The sequence below is a fragment of the Lygodium microphyllum genome, chromosome 9, assembly GCF_053477565.2.
Source record: "Lygodium microphyllum isolate KBCC chromosome 9, Lygodium_microphyllum_v1.1.10, whole genome shotgun sequence".
Classification (NCBI taxonomy): domain Eukaryota; kingdom Viridiplantae; phylum Streptophyta; class Polypodiopsida; order Schizaeales; family Lygodiaceae; genus Lygodium; species Lygodium microphyllum.
The window spans coordinates 126466042-126485248 of record NC_141143.1 but is presented as its reverse complement, the minus strand read 5'-3'; the positions used below and the strand labels follow the sequence as shown (position 1 = coordinate 126485248).

The window sequence follows — 19207 nt, the reverse complement described above, 5'->3', positions numbered from 1 at the left end:
CAGGCAAGCATCACTGTGATACTTGCTATTACCAGATTTCTAATCTCTGATTGCACAGAGCAAGAACAAGCTCACAGACTCTCATGTTCCTGATAAGTATTCACCTTGCTTCATTGTATGCCACTGGCCAGCACTACAGGTAGGGCCATTGTAATGAAGCTAATAATTAGACAGACTCTTATCTGGTGGATACTCTTCTTATACAGAATCATAAGCTCTCCCACTTCGAAGCCTTGAGATGTCTAACTAAAGGTGCTTTCATTCAATAACCATTTTGTATACTGGAAGTATTCTCATCAGTGGATTTCCATCTGAATGTAAGTGTCCCTACGTTCAATATGGCAGGTCATTCTGTTCTTGCTGGATGCACTTTGTGGGCATATGATTCAAAATGTCCTACTTCAACATCACAGGTCATGGCTAAAATTTTTGTTGGCTGCATTTTGTGGAACCATCTACATATCAAGGCCTCTATTAAGGAGTTCTCAAAATCTACACACCTATTGAAGCTATAGCCAAAACTGCTTCTTGGTCTGCTATTGTGCAGATATTTTCTTGCATGTAGTCCTAGATTGTCCAAGATTACTTCAAAAACTTGAGATTTTGGAGCATCAACGGGGGAGAGGTCCCCCTTGCACATTCAAAGAAAAGAAAATGGAAGGCCATTGCCTTCGTGATGGAGACCTGCAGTCTTTTGAGAGACCCATAGATGTGAGACCTCCTAGAAGCTTTCTTGGGCCCATACCATGCTATTTTCCTAGAGCAGCTAGACATGTTCTTGTGAGGGTTGGGGCTGCCATAGGGGGCAGTACTATGTACAAATTAGGAGCATATCCCCAAGGATTCCAAAGGTGGTGGCTTGGGTGGTCAAGTAGTCCAATAGGACCTAGCAAGAAGGAGCTTTCAGCTCAAGGACCAATGCTAAGTGGAGAAGATAGCCTTGGGGATATAGCCTCAATTGAGTAACACCTACTGATGCACTCAAGCAAGAGGGACTTGAGGAGGGACCCAACCCCTATTTGAACTCTTACAAGCGTATTTTGGGGGCCCTTCCTTGTAGATTTGGGAGTTCAGAACCATGATAGTCTTGGCTAGTTGGATGGACAAAAAGATGGATGTGACTTTCTTGCCTTCCCAACATTCAACCAGCCTCGATCTAAATCCAAAGGAGTTCTGAGGAGTCCTCTATACAGCCTCAGCTTATATCTACCCAAGGGACATTGATTGATCGAGCAGTTCAGCTTGAATGATCTAGGCTGTAAAGAAATGCCCTAACACAGAAAACACCAATACAATCGTACAACAAAGCACAAACTGATAATAGAACGCAAGTAGGGTTAGGGTAACTCAGCGACAATGAACACTGTACAATCACTTTGACACGTGCTTGATACCAAGAATACTAGTAAGCTAATTAAACAACAAAGCTATCTAATCATTTCCACATGCCTGTTGGTCACCAAGAATACCAGTCGACCAGAGTCCCTCAGCATCTCAAACATAGGAACCAGCAATGGGTCATAGTAAATATACCTGCACTAGAAAGAGATTCAGCATTTTCAGTAGACGTTTGCTAAGAGTATCCAAGAAACAATATCCCTTGGGAAAGGACTCAAAAGAAGATAACTGCTTAAAACCATAAGTCAAGTCTTTCAAAAGATTTAACTCCAAATATCTGTTATGCCAACAAGATCAGTCTTCAAATACAACTCCAGAAGAATAAAACTGTTTAAACCAGGAGTCGAGTTTATCAACACATTTCAATATGGATATATGATATGCTAACAAAAGATGGCCGTTACACCAGACATGCTTATCAGTCCTGGAAAAAGAATTTAGAACTATTAATCATGTCTCACATATTTCTAGCTTCCAAATAATTGCCTTCACAGACTTTCTTTCTTTTTTTTTAACCCACTGTTTCTTATCTCAATAAGTTGAACATTTCAAGAAAACACACACGTGCACATGCAATATGTTTGTTTTGATATGGTACCAATTATGCCTGCTGTTGTGCTCCTTCGCTTTTGAAGACAAATCACAATATTAAAATTCAAATACTGCAAAAAGCACAAACACTATTGAAGGCTTATTTCTTTTACTTGCTAGGTTCTTCAGCCACAGCTTGTTTGAGGGTTCCATCTCGATGGCACAAATCAACTGCTGCCCTTATATCTTTATAGACCTGAGAAAAGCTGCAACAACACACGGATGATAAGATAGCAGCGAAAAGTTCTCGTGCATGCACATGCAGTAAAACAAAGCATAATAAGACTTATCATGAAACGTAATGCGACAATGAAAGAAAATTCTACATCCATCAATCTCTAGTCATCCATTTATCACACTACAGTATCCTGACTATTATTTGTTGCACAAGTGGCTGTTGCAACCATATTTTACTTTAAATTTTCACTATTTAGGAAACTAAGAAGTATATTCCGTGCTCAAGATTGGGAAATCTTTACAACTACTTGACAAAGTAAATGTAGATAAATAGCCACTTCCTGCTAAACTTTCACATCTAATTTTGAGATCACATCTATTCAGCCAGTTTTACTTCTGAGCTTTTTGCATTTCACTGTAAACCCTATTTTAACCTGTATGCATGAAACATCATAGACCATTAAGAATCGGCTTGTTTTCATGCTCCATTATACACTCCATCACTAGCGGCTCCATCCTTTATTATGGCACTAATTTACCATAAAACTAAGCTCATGATTCATCCTTGACTACCTTCCTCATTCACATGTTCATGTTTGCTGGAAGGGAAGTTCATTCGAGCTAGCTGAAAGCAATCAAGTTACACCCAATGAGCAAAGCTCTGAGCCAAGTTGGTGTGTTGATTGCAATCTGGGCAGCTCACTCCATTAACACACAAGGAATTAATTTTAGCTCTGTCAAACACAACAATGTGTGAGATGGAAGGATCGAGGTGCACCTGAGATTCAGTAGACAGTGTGAGAGTGAGAGACAGAGTGAAGCACGACACCCAAGAGAATTGACTCAAAGAGTGTAACCAGAAAGTACAAAGTACAACCCTTAAACCTTAGGGTTGTAGGGGGTGTTCACACCCGACACACACTAAGTGCCCATAAGTGTGTAACATAAGCACATAAGCACATACGACAATAAGACTATAAGTCTGGGGGAAAAAACCTCTCCTACTGAGAGTAAAAAGTGCCCCAGTGTCCTACTGATCACCGACACTCCCATATGAGCGTAGGCGTAAGTGAGGCGTGAGTCAAATACCCAACAAACCCCCCTGGAGTGAAGAGTGATCAAGAGTACAAGGATCATCCGCCACCAAAGGATATCAAATTTAAAGCATCGCGAAATGCTTCAAATTTGTCACGAGGAAGAGCTTTGGTGAAGATGTCTGCCACATTACTGGTGGTAGGACAATAGACAAGGCTGATATCACCTACATGTAGCCTTTCTCTGACAAAGTGATAATGGATCTCAATATGTTTCGTGCGAGCATGAAACACTGGGTTCCGTGCCACTGCAATGGCACTCTGACTATCAGTGAACAAAGGAGTAGGCTCCGTAACAGATACATCCAAATCAGCTCTAGCAAGCGTCTAAGCCATACGCATTCAACTGTGGTAGTGAAAGCTGCCTTGTATTCAGCTTCACATGACGATGTGGCAACAGTAGATTGTTTCTTGCTAAGCCAAGAAATGCAAGAAGAGCCAAGAAAGAAACAATTGCCACTAGTGGAGTGACGTGTATCATAATCACCAGCCCAATCAGAATCACTGTAAGCATGTAACTGCAGTGGTCCCCCCTTGGCATAAAGCAACCCAAGAGATCGAGTACCCTGCAAGTAACAAAAAACACGCTTGACAGCTTGCTAATGTGACATACGTGGCTAATGCATATACCTGCTCAAAGCTGAAACTGCAAACTGTATGTCCGGCCGAGTGTTGCATAGATAGATAAGACATCCAACTGCAGGAGCATATGTATGTATATCAAACAAATCACTGTCATCATGTAATGACAATTTCAGTCCAGGTTCCATGGGAGTACAAACTAGCTTGCAATCCTGTAAGCCAAACTTCTCAAGAAGCTGCCCAATATACCTTAACTGTGATAGCCCAATACCTCGAGCATCATGTATGAATTGGATGCCCAAGTAGTAATGCAGAACTCCCAAGTCAGACATGTCAAAAGTTTGCTGCAAATTTTGTTTGAATGCTGAAATCTGATCAGCATGTGTTCCAGTGAGCAAAAGGTCATCAACATAAAGACATATAATCAGCATAGATCCCCCTTCTTTACATGCGTAAAGGGTAGACTCAGATGAGCTGTTTAGAGACCCCTGACCAAGCAAGAAAGCATCTATTTTTGCATACCAAGCTCTAGGAGCTTGTTTCAAACCATATAGTGCCTTTTTGAGCTTGCATACCAAATGTTCTGAGCCTTCAACTGCAAAACCAATGGGCTGCTGTACATAAACTTCCTCCTAAAGTTCCCCATGTAAAAATGCAGTCTTGATATCCAGCTGATGCACTGTCCAACCATAATGTGCAGCCAAAGCAATCATAGACCTGATGGTCGTCATACGGGAAGTAGGAGCAAATGTCTCCTCATAGTCAATGCCCTTTTTCTATGCGTAGCCTTTAGCTACAAGCCGTGCCTTGTATTTATCAATGGATCCATCTGCTTTTCTTTTCAGTTTGTAGACCCATTTCGTTCCAATGGATTTCTTTCCAAATGGCAAGGACACCAAATCCCAAGTTTGATTCTTAGTAATAGAATCTAATTCAGCTTGCATTGCTGCCTTCCAATGCACACTGTGTTGTGCATCCTCATAACATTCAGGCTCTTCATTATCAAAAGTACTTGCTGCCATAATAAACTCCATGGTATGTGCTGAATCATGCAAACGAGTTTGCCTTCTAGTACGACCAGCCATGGGTGCATCCAAAGGACTATCTTGCATAGTCTGCAAATACCATCTAGGTAACTGTCTAGCATCCTGACTGTGTGCAAGCTCTTGCTGAATTTCAGTTTCAGCATGATGCTGAATATTCCGATCAGCCAATGGCTGAATTTCTGCACTTTCCATAGGAGCAGCTGGCTGAACATTAGGTTCATTTTCTGAAGCTCCAGCTGAATCACCAAAAGTAATGGGCAGCAGCCCTTCAAAAACATCACGGGCAGTCTGATATGTGTCCAAACCAGCCAAGGATAATTCTGATTTTTCATCAAAAACAACATCCCTGCTGACAAAAACCTTCTTTGTAACGGGATCATAGAGTCTGTAGCCTTTGCTTTCATTGCTATATCCCATAAAAATGCACTTAACAACCTTGTTGTCCAACTTTTTTCTAAGTACCTGTGGAATATGGGCATAGGCAAGACACCCAAAGGTACGAAAGTGACCAACAGAAGGTTTACGGCTGTTCCAAGCCTCAAAAGGTGTGATGGTCTTCAAGGCTTTGGTAGGGCATCTGTTCAAAATATGGCAAGCACACATGACTGCTTCCATCCAAAAACTATGAGGCAAGCTCTTTGCCTTCAGCATACATCTGGCCATCTCCATGAGTGACCGATTCTTCCTCTCTGCTACCCCATTCTGCTGTGGAGTATAGGCAGTAGTATACTGATGGACTATGCCCTTCTACTGCAAAAAAGAATTCAGCATAGAGGACATGTATTCCCCCTCTCGGTCCGAACAGAGCGTCTTAATCTTGCATCCAAATTGATTTTCAACAAGTGCACTGAAAGCCAAAAATGCATCATACACTTCTGACTTCTTTTTCAAACAGTAGACCCAGCAAAAACGTGTAAAGTCATCAATGAATGTCACAAAATAATAACAACCGCCCAATGACATGGTTTGCATAGGCCCACAAACATCTGAATGCACCAACTGCAATCTGGTTGTTGCTCTGAAAGCAACATCACAAGGAAATGAGAAACGATACATTTTCCCCAAAATGCATCCCTCGCATAAGTGCTCAGGAGGTCTCTCCAAGAGAGGTGAGCCATCCAGCATCTGAGTACGCTGCAAAAGCATCAAGCTGCCAAAGTTTACATGCCCCAAACGAGCATGCCATAACTCCACCTGTATCATAGCAGGAGTAAGAGTGGATGTCAAGTATGCCGTCTGATCTACTGAAAGAGCATCCAACTCATATAAACCATGACACAAAGATCCTGTCAAGACCAAAGTCATGCGTTCTTTATCTCTAACCATGCAACGGTCATCATCAAATGTGACCAGCAAACCACAACGTGCCAAAGAAGAAATAGAAAGCAAATTCTTCTTGATCCCAGGCACAAACAAAGCATCCTGCAGGCGGAGAATAGAGCCATCAATGGCTGTGAGCTGAATCTCCCCAATACCACGAACAGGGTATGATGCATTATTGGCACACTGTACAGATTTCCCAACGGGAGGTGCACTAATAACTGAAGCAAACAAATCTCTGCGAGATGTAATATGTCTAGAAGCACCACTGTCAAAGAACCAAGTGTCAGCATCCTCTGTAGAGCTAAGTGCTCTATCAGCCCAAGAGATGTCATAACTGCAAGTATAAAAACAATAGTCCCTGTCTACAACAAAGGACGCGGACTCACTAGCAGTGGAAGGAGTAGTAGAAACGGACATTCCTGACTCTTTCTTCTCTTTGGCAATGCGCTTCCTGCACTCAGTGATATAGTGGCCTGGCTTCTTACAATAATGACATTTTCCCTTTTTAGCTTGCGACCCCCCTTGTGTCTGATTTTGTGATGTGCCAGAAGTACCAGAACTCTGTGGAGCATTTTTCACCTTGCTGTTTTTGCCTTTCTGTCTTGCCACAAAAGCCTGCTCAGAGACTATAGCATCCACACCACTATTTTTCCTTATTTGCTCTTCCTCTAGAAGCAAACTAACCAGCTGAATAAAAGTGAGTGGGTGCTCGGTAATCCTCATGGTGAGGTTCAATGCAGTATGAAAAGACAAGTATGAAGGCGGTAAGGAATTCAAGGTGGTGGATATCAACTGTGCATCCGAAAAGTACTCATCTACATTCATGAGCTGCTCTCGCAAGTCCTGAATCTTATTCAAGTGATCCTGCATAGAATCACCCTCATTCATCTTCAAAGTCTCTAACTCTTTCTTCAAGAAAGAGATTCGAGTCTCATTCTTTCCTGCAAACATATGCTCCAAAGTCAACCATGCATCTCATAAAGAAGATGCTGAACGAATGTGAGGGATGATGGACTGTTGAACTGCCAGAGCAATCAGCGAGACAAGGCCTGTGCATCACGTGTATCCCAAGCTTTTTGAGCTGCAGTTCTTGGAGGAAGTGGTTGAGGTGGAGCGGGCTGAGGTCCCCGTTGTCCACGTGCTCCTTGAGGAGGAGGAGTAACGGGAGCTACAACTCCCGGTCGAGTTTCCTCTCCACTGACATAATCCCATAAATTCTTGGCCACTAATACATTCTTCATCATGAATGACCATAGTGAGTAATTGTTTCCGTCCAATCTGTCTTCCTTGGATACATACGTAAAGACATCACCTCCCTGATTTGCCATGATGACAAATTTCCAAAGACAAATGAGCAATGTCAAAGCAGTAAGGACTAGAAATCTACAAATTTTCAGAAATTGCAGCAAGCACACTTCTGCAATTAATGTGCAAGGATGTACTCTGTCAAAACTGTCTTTAATGCACACTTTCCAAGGTGCAAACAGTGCTCAGCAACACTGTTATATCAAAATCCCCAAAATTTTTGCCAAAATGTCTCTCAAAACAGTCTTTCTGTGACTGTATCAGCAGTTCATATGCAACTGTCCTCAAAATACACAAAAGCCCCAAAATTTCTGATGTACCAGTCCAAAAATTTGCATCAAATTTATTGCACACCTGTATCCTGTGCTGTGCCTGCCGCATATGAACCTCCTCTTCCAGAACTTTGTTCTGGACTAAAATTAAAAATTTTTGTTAAAGAAATACCTGACATGGGCTGCAGGCTGACGGGGCAGTGTCGCAAGTAGCTGTCAAAGCGGGCGGACGGGACAGTCTAGCGGACGTTGACGTTGACTGGGCGAGTTTGGTGACGTCTGCAACTGGCGGCGCAAACTGACAGTCGGCCGGGCTGTTAGGCTGAGGGGCTGACGACTGATGTGGCGCCTGACGGCTGACGGCTGACGGCGCTGGCGACTGATGAACGGGAGGCTGAAGACGAGCACGCTTGTGGCGACTGTGCGCTGGCAACTGATGAATGGGAGGCTGAAGACGAGCAAGCTTGTGGCGACTGTGCGCTGGTGACTGGAGGCGACGACTAAATCTGCGCGTTGGCGGACAAACAGGCGCAGAGACAGGTGGCGTGCCACAGGCAGGCGACCACAGGCAGGCTGCGCTTGGATACCACAGGCGGTGCTGGCGAGCGGTCGAGCTGCAGATCGAGCTGCTGAACTGGTGACGAGCTACAGGTCTTGCCTGACAAGCAGGAGTAGGTGGACGAGCTGCGCTATCAGCTGGAGCTGAAGGCCTGGAGCAGATCTGAGAACTGGTGGGGGCTGCAGACAGTGGGAGCTTCAGTCTGCAGACTGCAGACCGCTCTGATACCAAATGTGAGATGGAAGGATCGAGGTGCAGCTGAGATTCAGTAGGACAATGTGAGAGTGAGAGACAAAGTGAAGCACGACACCCAAGAGAATTGACTCAAAGAGTGTAACCAGAAAGTACAAAGTACAACCCCTAAACCTTAGGGTTGTAGGGGGTGTTCACACCCGACACACACTAAGTGCCCATAAGTGTGTAACATAAGCACATAAGCACATACGACAATAAGACTATAAGTCTGGGGGAAAAAACCTCTCCTACCGAGAGTAAAAAGTGCCCCAGTGTCCTACTGATCACCGACACTCCCATATGAGCGTAGGCATAAGTGAGGCGTGAGTCAAATACCCAACACAATGCTCTTGGCTATTTTAGACTAGCTATGTGCCGCAATCTTTAGTAACGCACAAGAATAAATGATGGCTAGATCCATCATATATGTTGTTGGCATAAATGGGTTCCTCAAAAGTGTGAAACACAACAAGTCTCCAGCCCTAATGTAACAGCAATGACTGCTCAACAATTAGCAAAGCTGACACGGCCAGCTCAAAAGATAAGGGATATCAATGAACACATGCTAATCTGTCCATAAACATATTGTCTCCTCATAATGACCATAAATCCTCATCAATGTCTCACGTTTCCATGTCAAAATGACTGGCCAAACACCAATGTGTCTGTGAGTCAACCACACAACGCAACGATCTTTGCAAACAAGCAGTTTGTTTTTCTGAAAGGTACTTTCACCATTTTGCTGTGTATAAGGTAGCTCCACACTTAATTTCTTTCTCAAAGCACTATTCACATAACTTTTTCTGAGTACTTTTCTTATCAACAAGGGTTTTTTGCAACCAACCTTTGATGACTAAAGAGCAGTAGACCTCAACACCTTGATACAAATTCAGCAATCAGAGCAGGATCAAAAAGCACAATACAAGTACAAGCTAGATTGCTCCTGCACAATTGCACAATTCACCTAGACACCAAATTGAATTGGCCCAAAACCATTGTGCTCCTTACAGTATTTCTTTAATCTTTATTCTATTCTAGAATCATCCAATACATCAAATGACTTGGAAGCATTCAATACTAGCAACATTCTCCTGCACCCTGCACAAGAAATCTTCAATGCCTACAAAAATGCCCCGAAACGTGAGCACAGACATGCAAAACGAGCATTTTCTCAGTTCAGCCAGCAGTGTACCATCCGGACCTCTTGCCACATGATTTCCATCAGAAAGAATGCAACTAGCCACTATCACATTCCATGTGACAACTACATGATTGCAGGATCAGCCCCATGACTGAGCAGGCAACAACCATGACGGCAAAACAGCTCAACACAACTCCAGACTTCAAACATGCCAGTGCATGTAGTAGCTTTTTCCTACTAGAAAAGCTAAAAGGAAAATTCAAACAACAGAAAAGCTAAAAACTAAATTTAAGCAACAATGCAGCTTCTTTTTTTTGCTTTTCAAACATTAAAAATTAGATCTCTTAAATTTTATACCCTAAAGTTTTGCGTCTGTGATTGGATAAATATGATGCCACATCAGCATGCCAGCTCGGCATCATGAAACATGGTCATGTCATAGTCAAGTAGATCATCTTGGAATCTTATTTCTAGTTATGTAATTTTTTATATAAATTACACCTCCAACAAGAACCATGGTTCCAATCCATCACTAACCAAACTGGTACTATGCACCATATAATCCTGTACACCCTCCATCTCTTTATCGACAAAATACTACACAAGATTATGCCCTGATACATTAGGGCATAAACTTTAAGGGCCCTAATTGACCGTATAATCCTGTACACCTTCCATCTCTTTATTGACAAACTACTACACATTAAGGTTATGGCCTGATACATTAGGGTTAACCGTTAGGGCACATATATAGAGACAATGTACAACCATAGTTTTCCATTGCTCAAAGGGCTATAGCATAACCGCCCTCTTGAAGATTTACAACCTCCTCAACTGCAAGCCTATGGGACGAATTTAGACCAAAAATAAAAGAGAAACAAAAATGACAAGATAACAATAGATCACCCAAATGATCCCAACAACAACATGTTGATAGAGTTGGAACAACAAAGACCAATGCACTTAATCTTTCAATCATTTCCCACAACATTCTCTGACAAAGCACTTCACCTAAAAATTCTCTAGGCTAGAAACCTGCTTAAAATCTTTCACAAAATACACCAACTTCACAAGTTGGGCCATGCATGAATTTAGTTCTTCAGAGGCGGCTCAACTACCAACCAAAGCAACAATCTTAGAAACTCGTGCATCTAGAACACATATCATGCGTCTCAATAGTAGCAAATGTAGATGAAGTCGTAAAAGATCACCAAGAAACTTCTCAATCCATGAACGTCTCTATGACTAGGGAGCAGAAGAAACCCCCTCTTGAGCATCAAGCAATACCCCAAACTTTGCCTCTATTGCACTTGAACAAGCACTTTTTTTTTTCTTTCAAGAGAAAAACTACAAGCTATTGTGGCAAGGCAACAGCTGCATTTGACTGATTTTCAGTCATTCTTCGCGACAAAACTCTAAATTTTCTCTCTCATCTCCCAGCCATTTCACAGCCTTGCTCCAAAGATCTCAGCATTTGTAATTTCTTAGCCTCCAAGGGTCCAAATGCTGAGATCTTCGGAGCAAGGCTGTGAAATGGCTGGGAGATGAGAGGGAAAGCTATAGAGAGAGAAAATTCAGAGTTTTGTCACGAAGAATGACTAAAAATCAGTCAAATGCAACTGTTGCCCTGCCACAACAGCTTGTAGATGCAAAGAACTGAAGAAAATCAGCCATTTACAGTTGCTGCCCTATCTCAACAACCTGTAGATGCTGCCTCCTGCTGTTGATTGGCCTTCTCCTGCCCTTCGTATCCTCAGAAGGTCCTCCAATGGCTACAAATTAAACCAACAGCCTCCCCTCCCTCTCTCTTGTAGGCTGAATTTATAGAAATGTCTCTCTCCAGCCTGTAAAGACGTTTTTCAGTTTTGCATGGGCATTTTTCACAAGTGGCAGCCTTACCAAATGGTTTTTCCAACATTTTTCATAATTAAATATTAATTTTCAATCTTAAAATACTGAAAATTAATCTAATAATTATTTCGGTGCCCTGAAAAATAATCTCATTGGCTAATAATTAAATTGGCTAGGTAACTTCCATTCCTGAGTGTCTCTGTGCCATCTTTAACCATCAGATTGGCGTTAGGTACCATTAAATGCCACTTCTCTAGTGTCACCAACTGATACTTATGGCCAAATGGATAACCTAGGCCAACAACTAGCACCAGATACCACCAAGTACCTGTGCGGCATAACTTATAGCAACTTTTGCCTTTGACATCCCGTGATTTCTTCGGATCCCGGACTCGTAAATTTACTTTAACCCCAGTTACACCTCACATGTGCATCATTTACTTGATCATGTGATTAAAAATTAATGCATATGTTAAGTGAGGTTTCAAAAATACATGTCCTCATGACAACTCTCCCCCTTGAAATCCTTGCAATCTTCCTCGATTGCTCTGCCAAATGCATCGAAAGCAAAGTACTACACTGGAATTTTCCATAGGGCATCATAGTCAACACAACATTGCGCACTGCTATTCAACCATTCCATATGCCCAACATATGCTGAAAATTACCAACCAACATAGCATAGCATAAGACTTGCAAAGAATCTCAAAAACATTGCCAGATTATCATGTGGCATGTCCATTTCTCATGAGCTCAACTCATCTAGCAAAACAAAACCCTGGCATAGCATAACCAAGCATAAGCCATGGCTAAAACATCAATGGCATCATACTATATCCTGTTGTCCATGGAACTAGATCTAAACCATTGAAAACTGAGCATAATCTAATCATAAACTGATCACTTGCTGATCTGAGAACTGATCACAAACTCATTGCAAAAACTGACCAGCAATCAGTGCAAAAACTGATGCACAACTGATCCAAAAGTTGACCATAAACGGCTCTCAAGCTAATCAAAAACTAAGCCGAATACCATTGAATATTAATGATCATACGCTGAAAACCAACATTTGATAATCAGCCCCTGATGATCATTAACTGATGCTACACCAAGCATAACCAATGCCATACCAAGCATAACTGATTACACCCCCGGTATAACGGATGCAAATGTACAGTTTCAGAGCTGCAGTGAAAACCATACCAATCTGCATACCAAACATAGTGACTAGTACATTGAATAGTGATATCCTGGCAAACATACTGTTTAGCTATAGTACCCTGAATGTATGCTGAATACATCCGAGATCCACTACATACGAGAGTTGTCCATAACTAGAGGAGTGGAAGTGCTACCTCCCCCTTGAGCATCAGGAAATACTCCAAACCCTTGCTCTGCTGAACCTGACAGAGCCTGAACTAAAGTCGGCTCTAACTGAAAGGCATCTAGGTAAAGCTGCAACAACTGAGGATGGTCTGCCAAGTCATCCTCTTCCATCCATTGGTGAATAATTCTGAATCTTCACCAAGTACCTCTTGGAAACTTTACCTTTGACCTTCTTTCCTTGTGTGCCAAAATCTACTCAGGTACCAAAATCTCATCTAGCTCCTCAACCTCAAGCTGAATTTCAACACACATATCCTTTGACACATCACCACGAAAAGGCCTCAACAAACTGACATGAAAGGCATTGTGTATCCGCCAATGTGGAGGTAATTTCAGCTGATTTGCCACATCACTGATCTTCTCCAACACCTCGAAGGTTCCATAGTATCTCATACTCAACATCAAATACAATCTTTCTCTTCCTTTCATCTTTTTCAGCCTTGCCTTTTCAAAACGCAGCAATACATAATTACCCTCTGCAAACTGCAAAGCACGTCTATGGCGATCAGCTGCCCTCCTTTGCTTATCCTATGATCTTTGAAGTACATACTTAACCTTCTGATAAGCTACATCCATGCTTTCCACATAGCGATCAAACTCAAAGATCGTATCTTTTATGTGCAAAATAGGGGATACTTTCTTACCACCCTCTACTACCTCAAATGGAGCTTTGCCTGTAGAACTATGCATTGTGTTGTTGTAAGCAAACTCAACAAAGGGCAAAGACTACGCCCAGTGTGTCTTGTGGTCTAAAACATAGCACCTCAAAAGATCTAACACTGTGGAATTTGCTTCCTCAGACTGACCATCTATCTACAGATGGAAGGATGATGAGAATTTCAGTGTGGTACCCATATTCTCAAACAAGCCCTTCCAAAATAAACTGGTCATCCGGGGGTCTCGATCACTAATGATCGACTCTGGTATACCATGATACTTAAAGATGTGCTGCAAAAACAATCGTGCCATATGATCAGCCTTTATTTTCTTCCTTACCGAAATGAAAATGGCTTATTTTTTAAACCTGCAAATGATAATCCATATCCCATCATTCCCTGTAGGTGTCTTAAGAAGCTCAAAAATAAAGTCCATTGCAATGCTCTTCCAAGGCCTATCTAGAATAGGCAAGGGCTGCAACAAACCTGGCATCTTTTGCCTATCATGCTTTACCTTCTAGCATACGATGCATGTCTTAACAATTGTTCTACATCATGCCTCAAAGCTGGCCAATAAAAGAAATGCTCCACTGCCTTGACCATGGCATCAATACCTTTGTGTCTTGCATACGAAGGAACATGACTTTCAGTGATAACTCTAGGCCTTAACTGCTTTGTGACACATAGTCGTCCATGCATTATCAGAAATCCATCTCTTACACAAAGTGTCCATGCCTTTGGTCATTGCAAAGCTGATCATAAACATTAGCAAAGTTCGAATCAACAATATATTGCTCTTTCATGGCATCCAACTCAATGTGATAAACCATATTCACTGTCGACAATTGAGGTTTACGTGACAATGCATCACTTTTCCCACTCTTTCTCTGCAATGTGTTCCTCTTTCCAGCCCTATTTTTCAGATCTGCCCTGATTTTCAACTTTATTTCGAGATTTACCATTTTTCTCAGCCTTTGCCTCTTTGACATGTGACTTGGCATCATCATCGTGGAATCCTGCATCCTTCCACGTAGCAATGTGTCGGCTGTAGTAGCATTTTCTATTCAGTGAGCCATGTTGGAAACAGTGGACTTAATGCAAAAATCCTTGATTCCTTTGGCAAACCACAAATATACTTCTCCACCCGCTCATGAAGGAGTATTGTGCAATAAGAAGTAACTGGCAACAATGCATCCCAAATCTTCTTATTATATTGATCCAAGTTCTTGCAGTCTTTGGAATTCAACTGATTCCAAGTTGTCATAATGTCTACTTCAAAGGTACTTGTCAACCAATTTGAAGCGAACATTTGCTTGAACTAGACCCAAGTGGTAGGTGACTTCCCTTGAATAAGGAGTGTAAACCACCACTGCAATGCATTTCCCGTCAAAAATGTGGTTGCCTTGCGTATCTTAGATGCCTCTGTGGAGTTGCCTCTAGAATAGGCTGCATCAAACTGCTGGATAAAAACAAGTGCATTCAGCCTATCTTGTGCACCACTAAAAGGCTCAAACTTCACACTTTTGCCACCTTCATCATAGTCCTTCGACGGACCTATGGGAGTTAAGTTATCATAAATGGGCTGCTGCAAAAAGGGTGCATTGGCTGTATTTGCATGAAAACCAACACTATCTGAGGCGCCTACATGACCAGCACCAAATCCTTGTGCTCCAACAATCCTTGGGGTTGCCGATACATATCCATATGGCCCGCTTTGTGCCCCAAGCATCATACTTATGCTGCCATACATGGGATTAGGCATTCCACTTGCATTACCCAGATACATTGGGTGTTGTGAGCCATGCATTGGCTGCTGCATACCATAGAGATTTATGCCATACATTCCCGTATGTGGTGCCTATCCAATCATAGCATGAAAAATGGTTCCACCACCAAAGTATCCTTGCTGTCCCATACTTGCATGTGCATAATTGCCTTGCTGCCCATGTTCCCATGTATTGGCACTACCAAGTTGGCCATGCATTTGCACTTACTGCCCCACGCATACCAACTGTTTGTACTCATCAGGCATTTTGGACTCTTCTAAAGAAGGCTTAGGCATTTCCTTCAGTTCTTGTCGGTGTCCCGAAGCTGTAGAAGGTGTCTTTTTCTCTTTGCCTTTGTTGTCCTTCTTTGGGGCATTCAAGAATCGAGTAAACTGGGGATCCTTTGCCCATTCAAAAATTCAGTAAAAAGATTTGCTGCTGTACGCATTCGATCCTTGAAGCTATCATCAAATTCTTCAGCCCCTTGCTGGTCATCAATCTCGTAATGCATTGAAGTGCCAACATTTGGGTCATTTCCCACATTTTCAGCATACTGTCCATGCTGAAAACCATACCCAACATCAGTCATTGCATTTCCCCCTTCACCATGTGATGACCAAGGAGTGATGCATCCTCTCCACTTGATCCCGTATCACCATGTAAAGGCATGCTTGTTGTAATTCACTGTTGAGAACAATTTCAACAATAATGCAGTAGTCCCAAGTTGCAATCAAGTACCATGGGCCCACCAATTCAAAGGATTTAATGGTATCCTAGCGATGGAACCATGAAACTAGCCTTCCTTCCATGGATGAGTGGTAAGTCCCTGATTACAACTTAGCAACAAACAATAAATGCAAATCTGAAAATACAAATTTACCTACTGATCTTGGACAATGCACACCCAATTGGCCCCAAAATTGGTACCCCTTTTGGTATTTCCTTAGTTTTATTGAAGAAAAAGTTGACTTACAATGGGATTCTCCCAATCACTTTCGGTATTTCAACTCCCCTTGCTGTCTAAAGTGACCAACAAGTCTTCAATCTATTTTTCCCCTTGATTCGGGCACTTAATTGGCCTTCACCCACTTCATAGATGATGGAAATGCCCCAAATTCAATGGCTGGCTAATCCTCCACGTAAATTCAGCTGAAATTCACCTTCAGCCTTGTTGAATCCAAGTCTTGGGGCTTCCAATTTCTGGCACGCTTCCCAAGGCTGCTGGTAAACCCTAATTTCTGCTGTAAATTAGGGTTTATAGCACAGAAATTTGCAATTTCTCAACCTCCAAGGGTCCAAATGCTGAGATCTTCAAAGCAAGGCTATGAAATGGCTGGGAGATGAGAGGGAAATCTGTAGAGAGAGAAAATTCAGAGTTTTGTCACGAAGAATGACTGAAAATCAGTCAAATGCAGCTGTTGCCCTACCACAACAGCTTGTAGAGGCAAAGAACTGAAGAAAATCAGTCATTTACAGCTGTTGCCCTGTCTCAACAGCTTGTAGATGTTGCCTCCTACTATTGATTGGTCTTCTCCTACTCTTCGCAGCCTCAAAAGGTCCTCCAATGGCTACAAATCAAATCAGCAGCCTCCCCTCCCTCTCTCTTGCAGGCTGAATTTATAGAAATGCCTTTCTCCAACCTCTAAAGACGTTTTTCAGTCTTGCATGGGCATTTTTCACAAGTGGTAGCCTTACCAAATGGTTTTTCCAGCATTTTCCATAATTAAATATTAATTTTCAGTCTTAAAATACTGAAAATTAATCTAATAATTATCTCAGTACCCTGAAAAATAATCTCACTGGCTAATAATTAAATTGGCTAGGCAACTTCCATCCCGAGTGTCTCTATGCTATCTTTGACCATCAGATTGGCGTGAGGTACCATTAAATACCACTTCTCTAGTTTCATCAACTGACACTTATGGCCAAATAGATGACCTAGGCCAACAACTGGCACCAGATACCACCAAGTACCTGAGCGGCATAACTTATAGCAACTTTTGCCTTTGACATCCCGTGATTTCTTCAAGTCCCGGGCTCATAAATTTACTTTAACCCCAATTGCACCCACATGTGCATCATTTACTTAATCATGTGATTAAAAATTAATGCACATGTTAAGTGAGGTTTCAAAAATACATGTCCTCATGACACCTCTCCCCATTGGCACAAAGAGAGAATCACAAAGGAGTTCTTATGTGACTTTTGGAGGAAGCTACATGATAGCTTCAGGCCTAGAAAGGTCTCTCTCTTCCTATGGGTTGTAGCTCACTGGAGCTTAGCAGTTGGTATGTGGCTTGGAAAGGGCATAGACCCCGTAGCATGTGCAAGATGCGGCGATCTAGCACAAACACACAAACATTGCCTATGGGACTGCCCTAGAGCCCATGAGGTTTGAAGGAGAGCCCTCAGGATAGTATTTCATGGCACAGCGCAAAGACCATGGTAGCTACCTGGGGGGGCTGTAGCATGGGTCACAAATAGAGCCCCAACATGTGGCTATGAGGATGTTCAAGGAAGCTACTCTCTTCTCATCATTGGATAGCACCTAAGCAAGATTCTCACTCCAAATTATTCACAAGCACAATGGACTTAGAGACACTGCCACAAATGGGAGTTGATTGCCAATATCATAGCCTAGTATATTTGGACTGCAAGATGCAGCCATGTTATTGACCTTCTAGATGTATCCATGGCAAAGACTCTATCAAGGATCTAGACAAAGATCATCCACACTCTCCGCGGGAGATGGGAGAGGATGCATGGCAACTTTGAGAGGATGAGGAAGAGAAGAGAGGCTTCTCTACAAACATGGGGCTCGGGCACTTTCTGAGATGACACAAGCCATACAAGCATGCAAAACAATCATAAGGAAACTGGCATCCCACTCACCTCCCAACCATAGAGCCAATACGGGCCCCACCCTTGTACCTGGAAGTCAATGGCAAACAGGCCAAGCCACAAGGGGTGGCCTTCCATACCACCAAACTGGGTGCTTGCTAATGGCAAATTCACTGCAGGTAGCTGGTTAGGATACTTGCAAGAGAGGGATACTTGCCGAGGAAACTTGGGTAGTCCTTGAAGACCCCTAAGCACTGCCTTTTGGATAGGAGCAATGATAATCATTTCTACATTGTGATCCGCTCAAGACCCTTCTTGGCAGATAGCGGCTACAGTCATTAAAGAAATGCGCACCAATCTAAGTGAAAATGACAATCAGAGCTCCATTGTCTCCGTAAGACTCTGATGGAGCTCAGAACAAGGAGATGACAGACTGACAACATAAAATGGGATGCTATTAGATCCACCATGTACACATGAGACGACACAAGCCATACATGCATGCAAAACAAGCATAAGGAAAACGGCATCCTGCTCACCTCCACCCTCGTACCTGGAAGTCAATGGCAAACAGGTCAAGCCACAAGAGCTGGCGTTCCATACCACCAAACCTAAGTTTATGGGTGCTTGCTAATGGCAAATTCGCTGCGGGTAGCTGGTTAGGATACTTGCAATAGAGGGGTACTTGCCGAGGAAACTTGGGTAGTCCTTGAAGACCCCTAAGCACTGCCTTTTGGATAGGAGCAATGATAATCATTTCTGCATTGTGATCTGCTCAAGACCCTTCTTGGCAGATAGTTGCTAGTCATTAGCACCTCAAAGGTTTGGAGATCATTAGTTGGAGATCATTAGCATTGTGCAGAGCACCAGAATCAATGGCCACTATTTCGACCCTTAAGCTCAATCATTCACTCCCTTAAAGGCTGCTAGGATCAACTTCAAGGAGACTCGTATACTAGCAACTACTCAACCTTCACACCTC

At 42.5% G+C, this 19207-nt stretch overlaps 1 protein-coding gene across 4 annotated transcripts in view; it reads right to left on the bottom strand.

Moving 5' to 3' along the window:
• The window catches only part of LOC148031560 (uncharacterized), a 148134-nt gene that overhangs the window by 82549 nt on the left and 46378 nt on the right, over nucleotides 1-19207 (bottom strand). For all 4 annotated transcript variants that reach the window (XM_087685107.1, XM_087685108.1, XM_087685110.1 and 1 more), the window contains exons 7-8: nucleotides 2103-2195; nucleotides 1450-1533 (exon numbers count right to left, since the gene is read on the bottom strand). In XM_087685107.1, the coding sequence (XP_087541233.1) occupies nucleotides 1450-1533; nucleotides 2103-2195 (177 nt within the window). The remainder of the gene's footprint in view (nucleotides 1-1449; nucleotides 1534-2102; nucleotides 2196-19207) is intronic.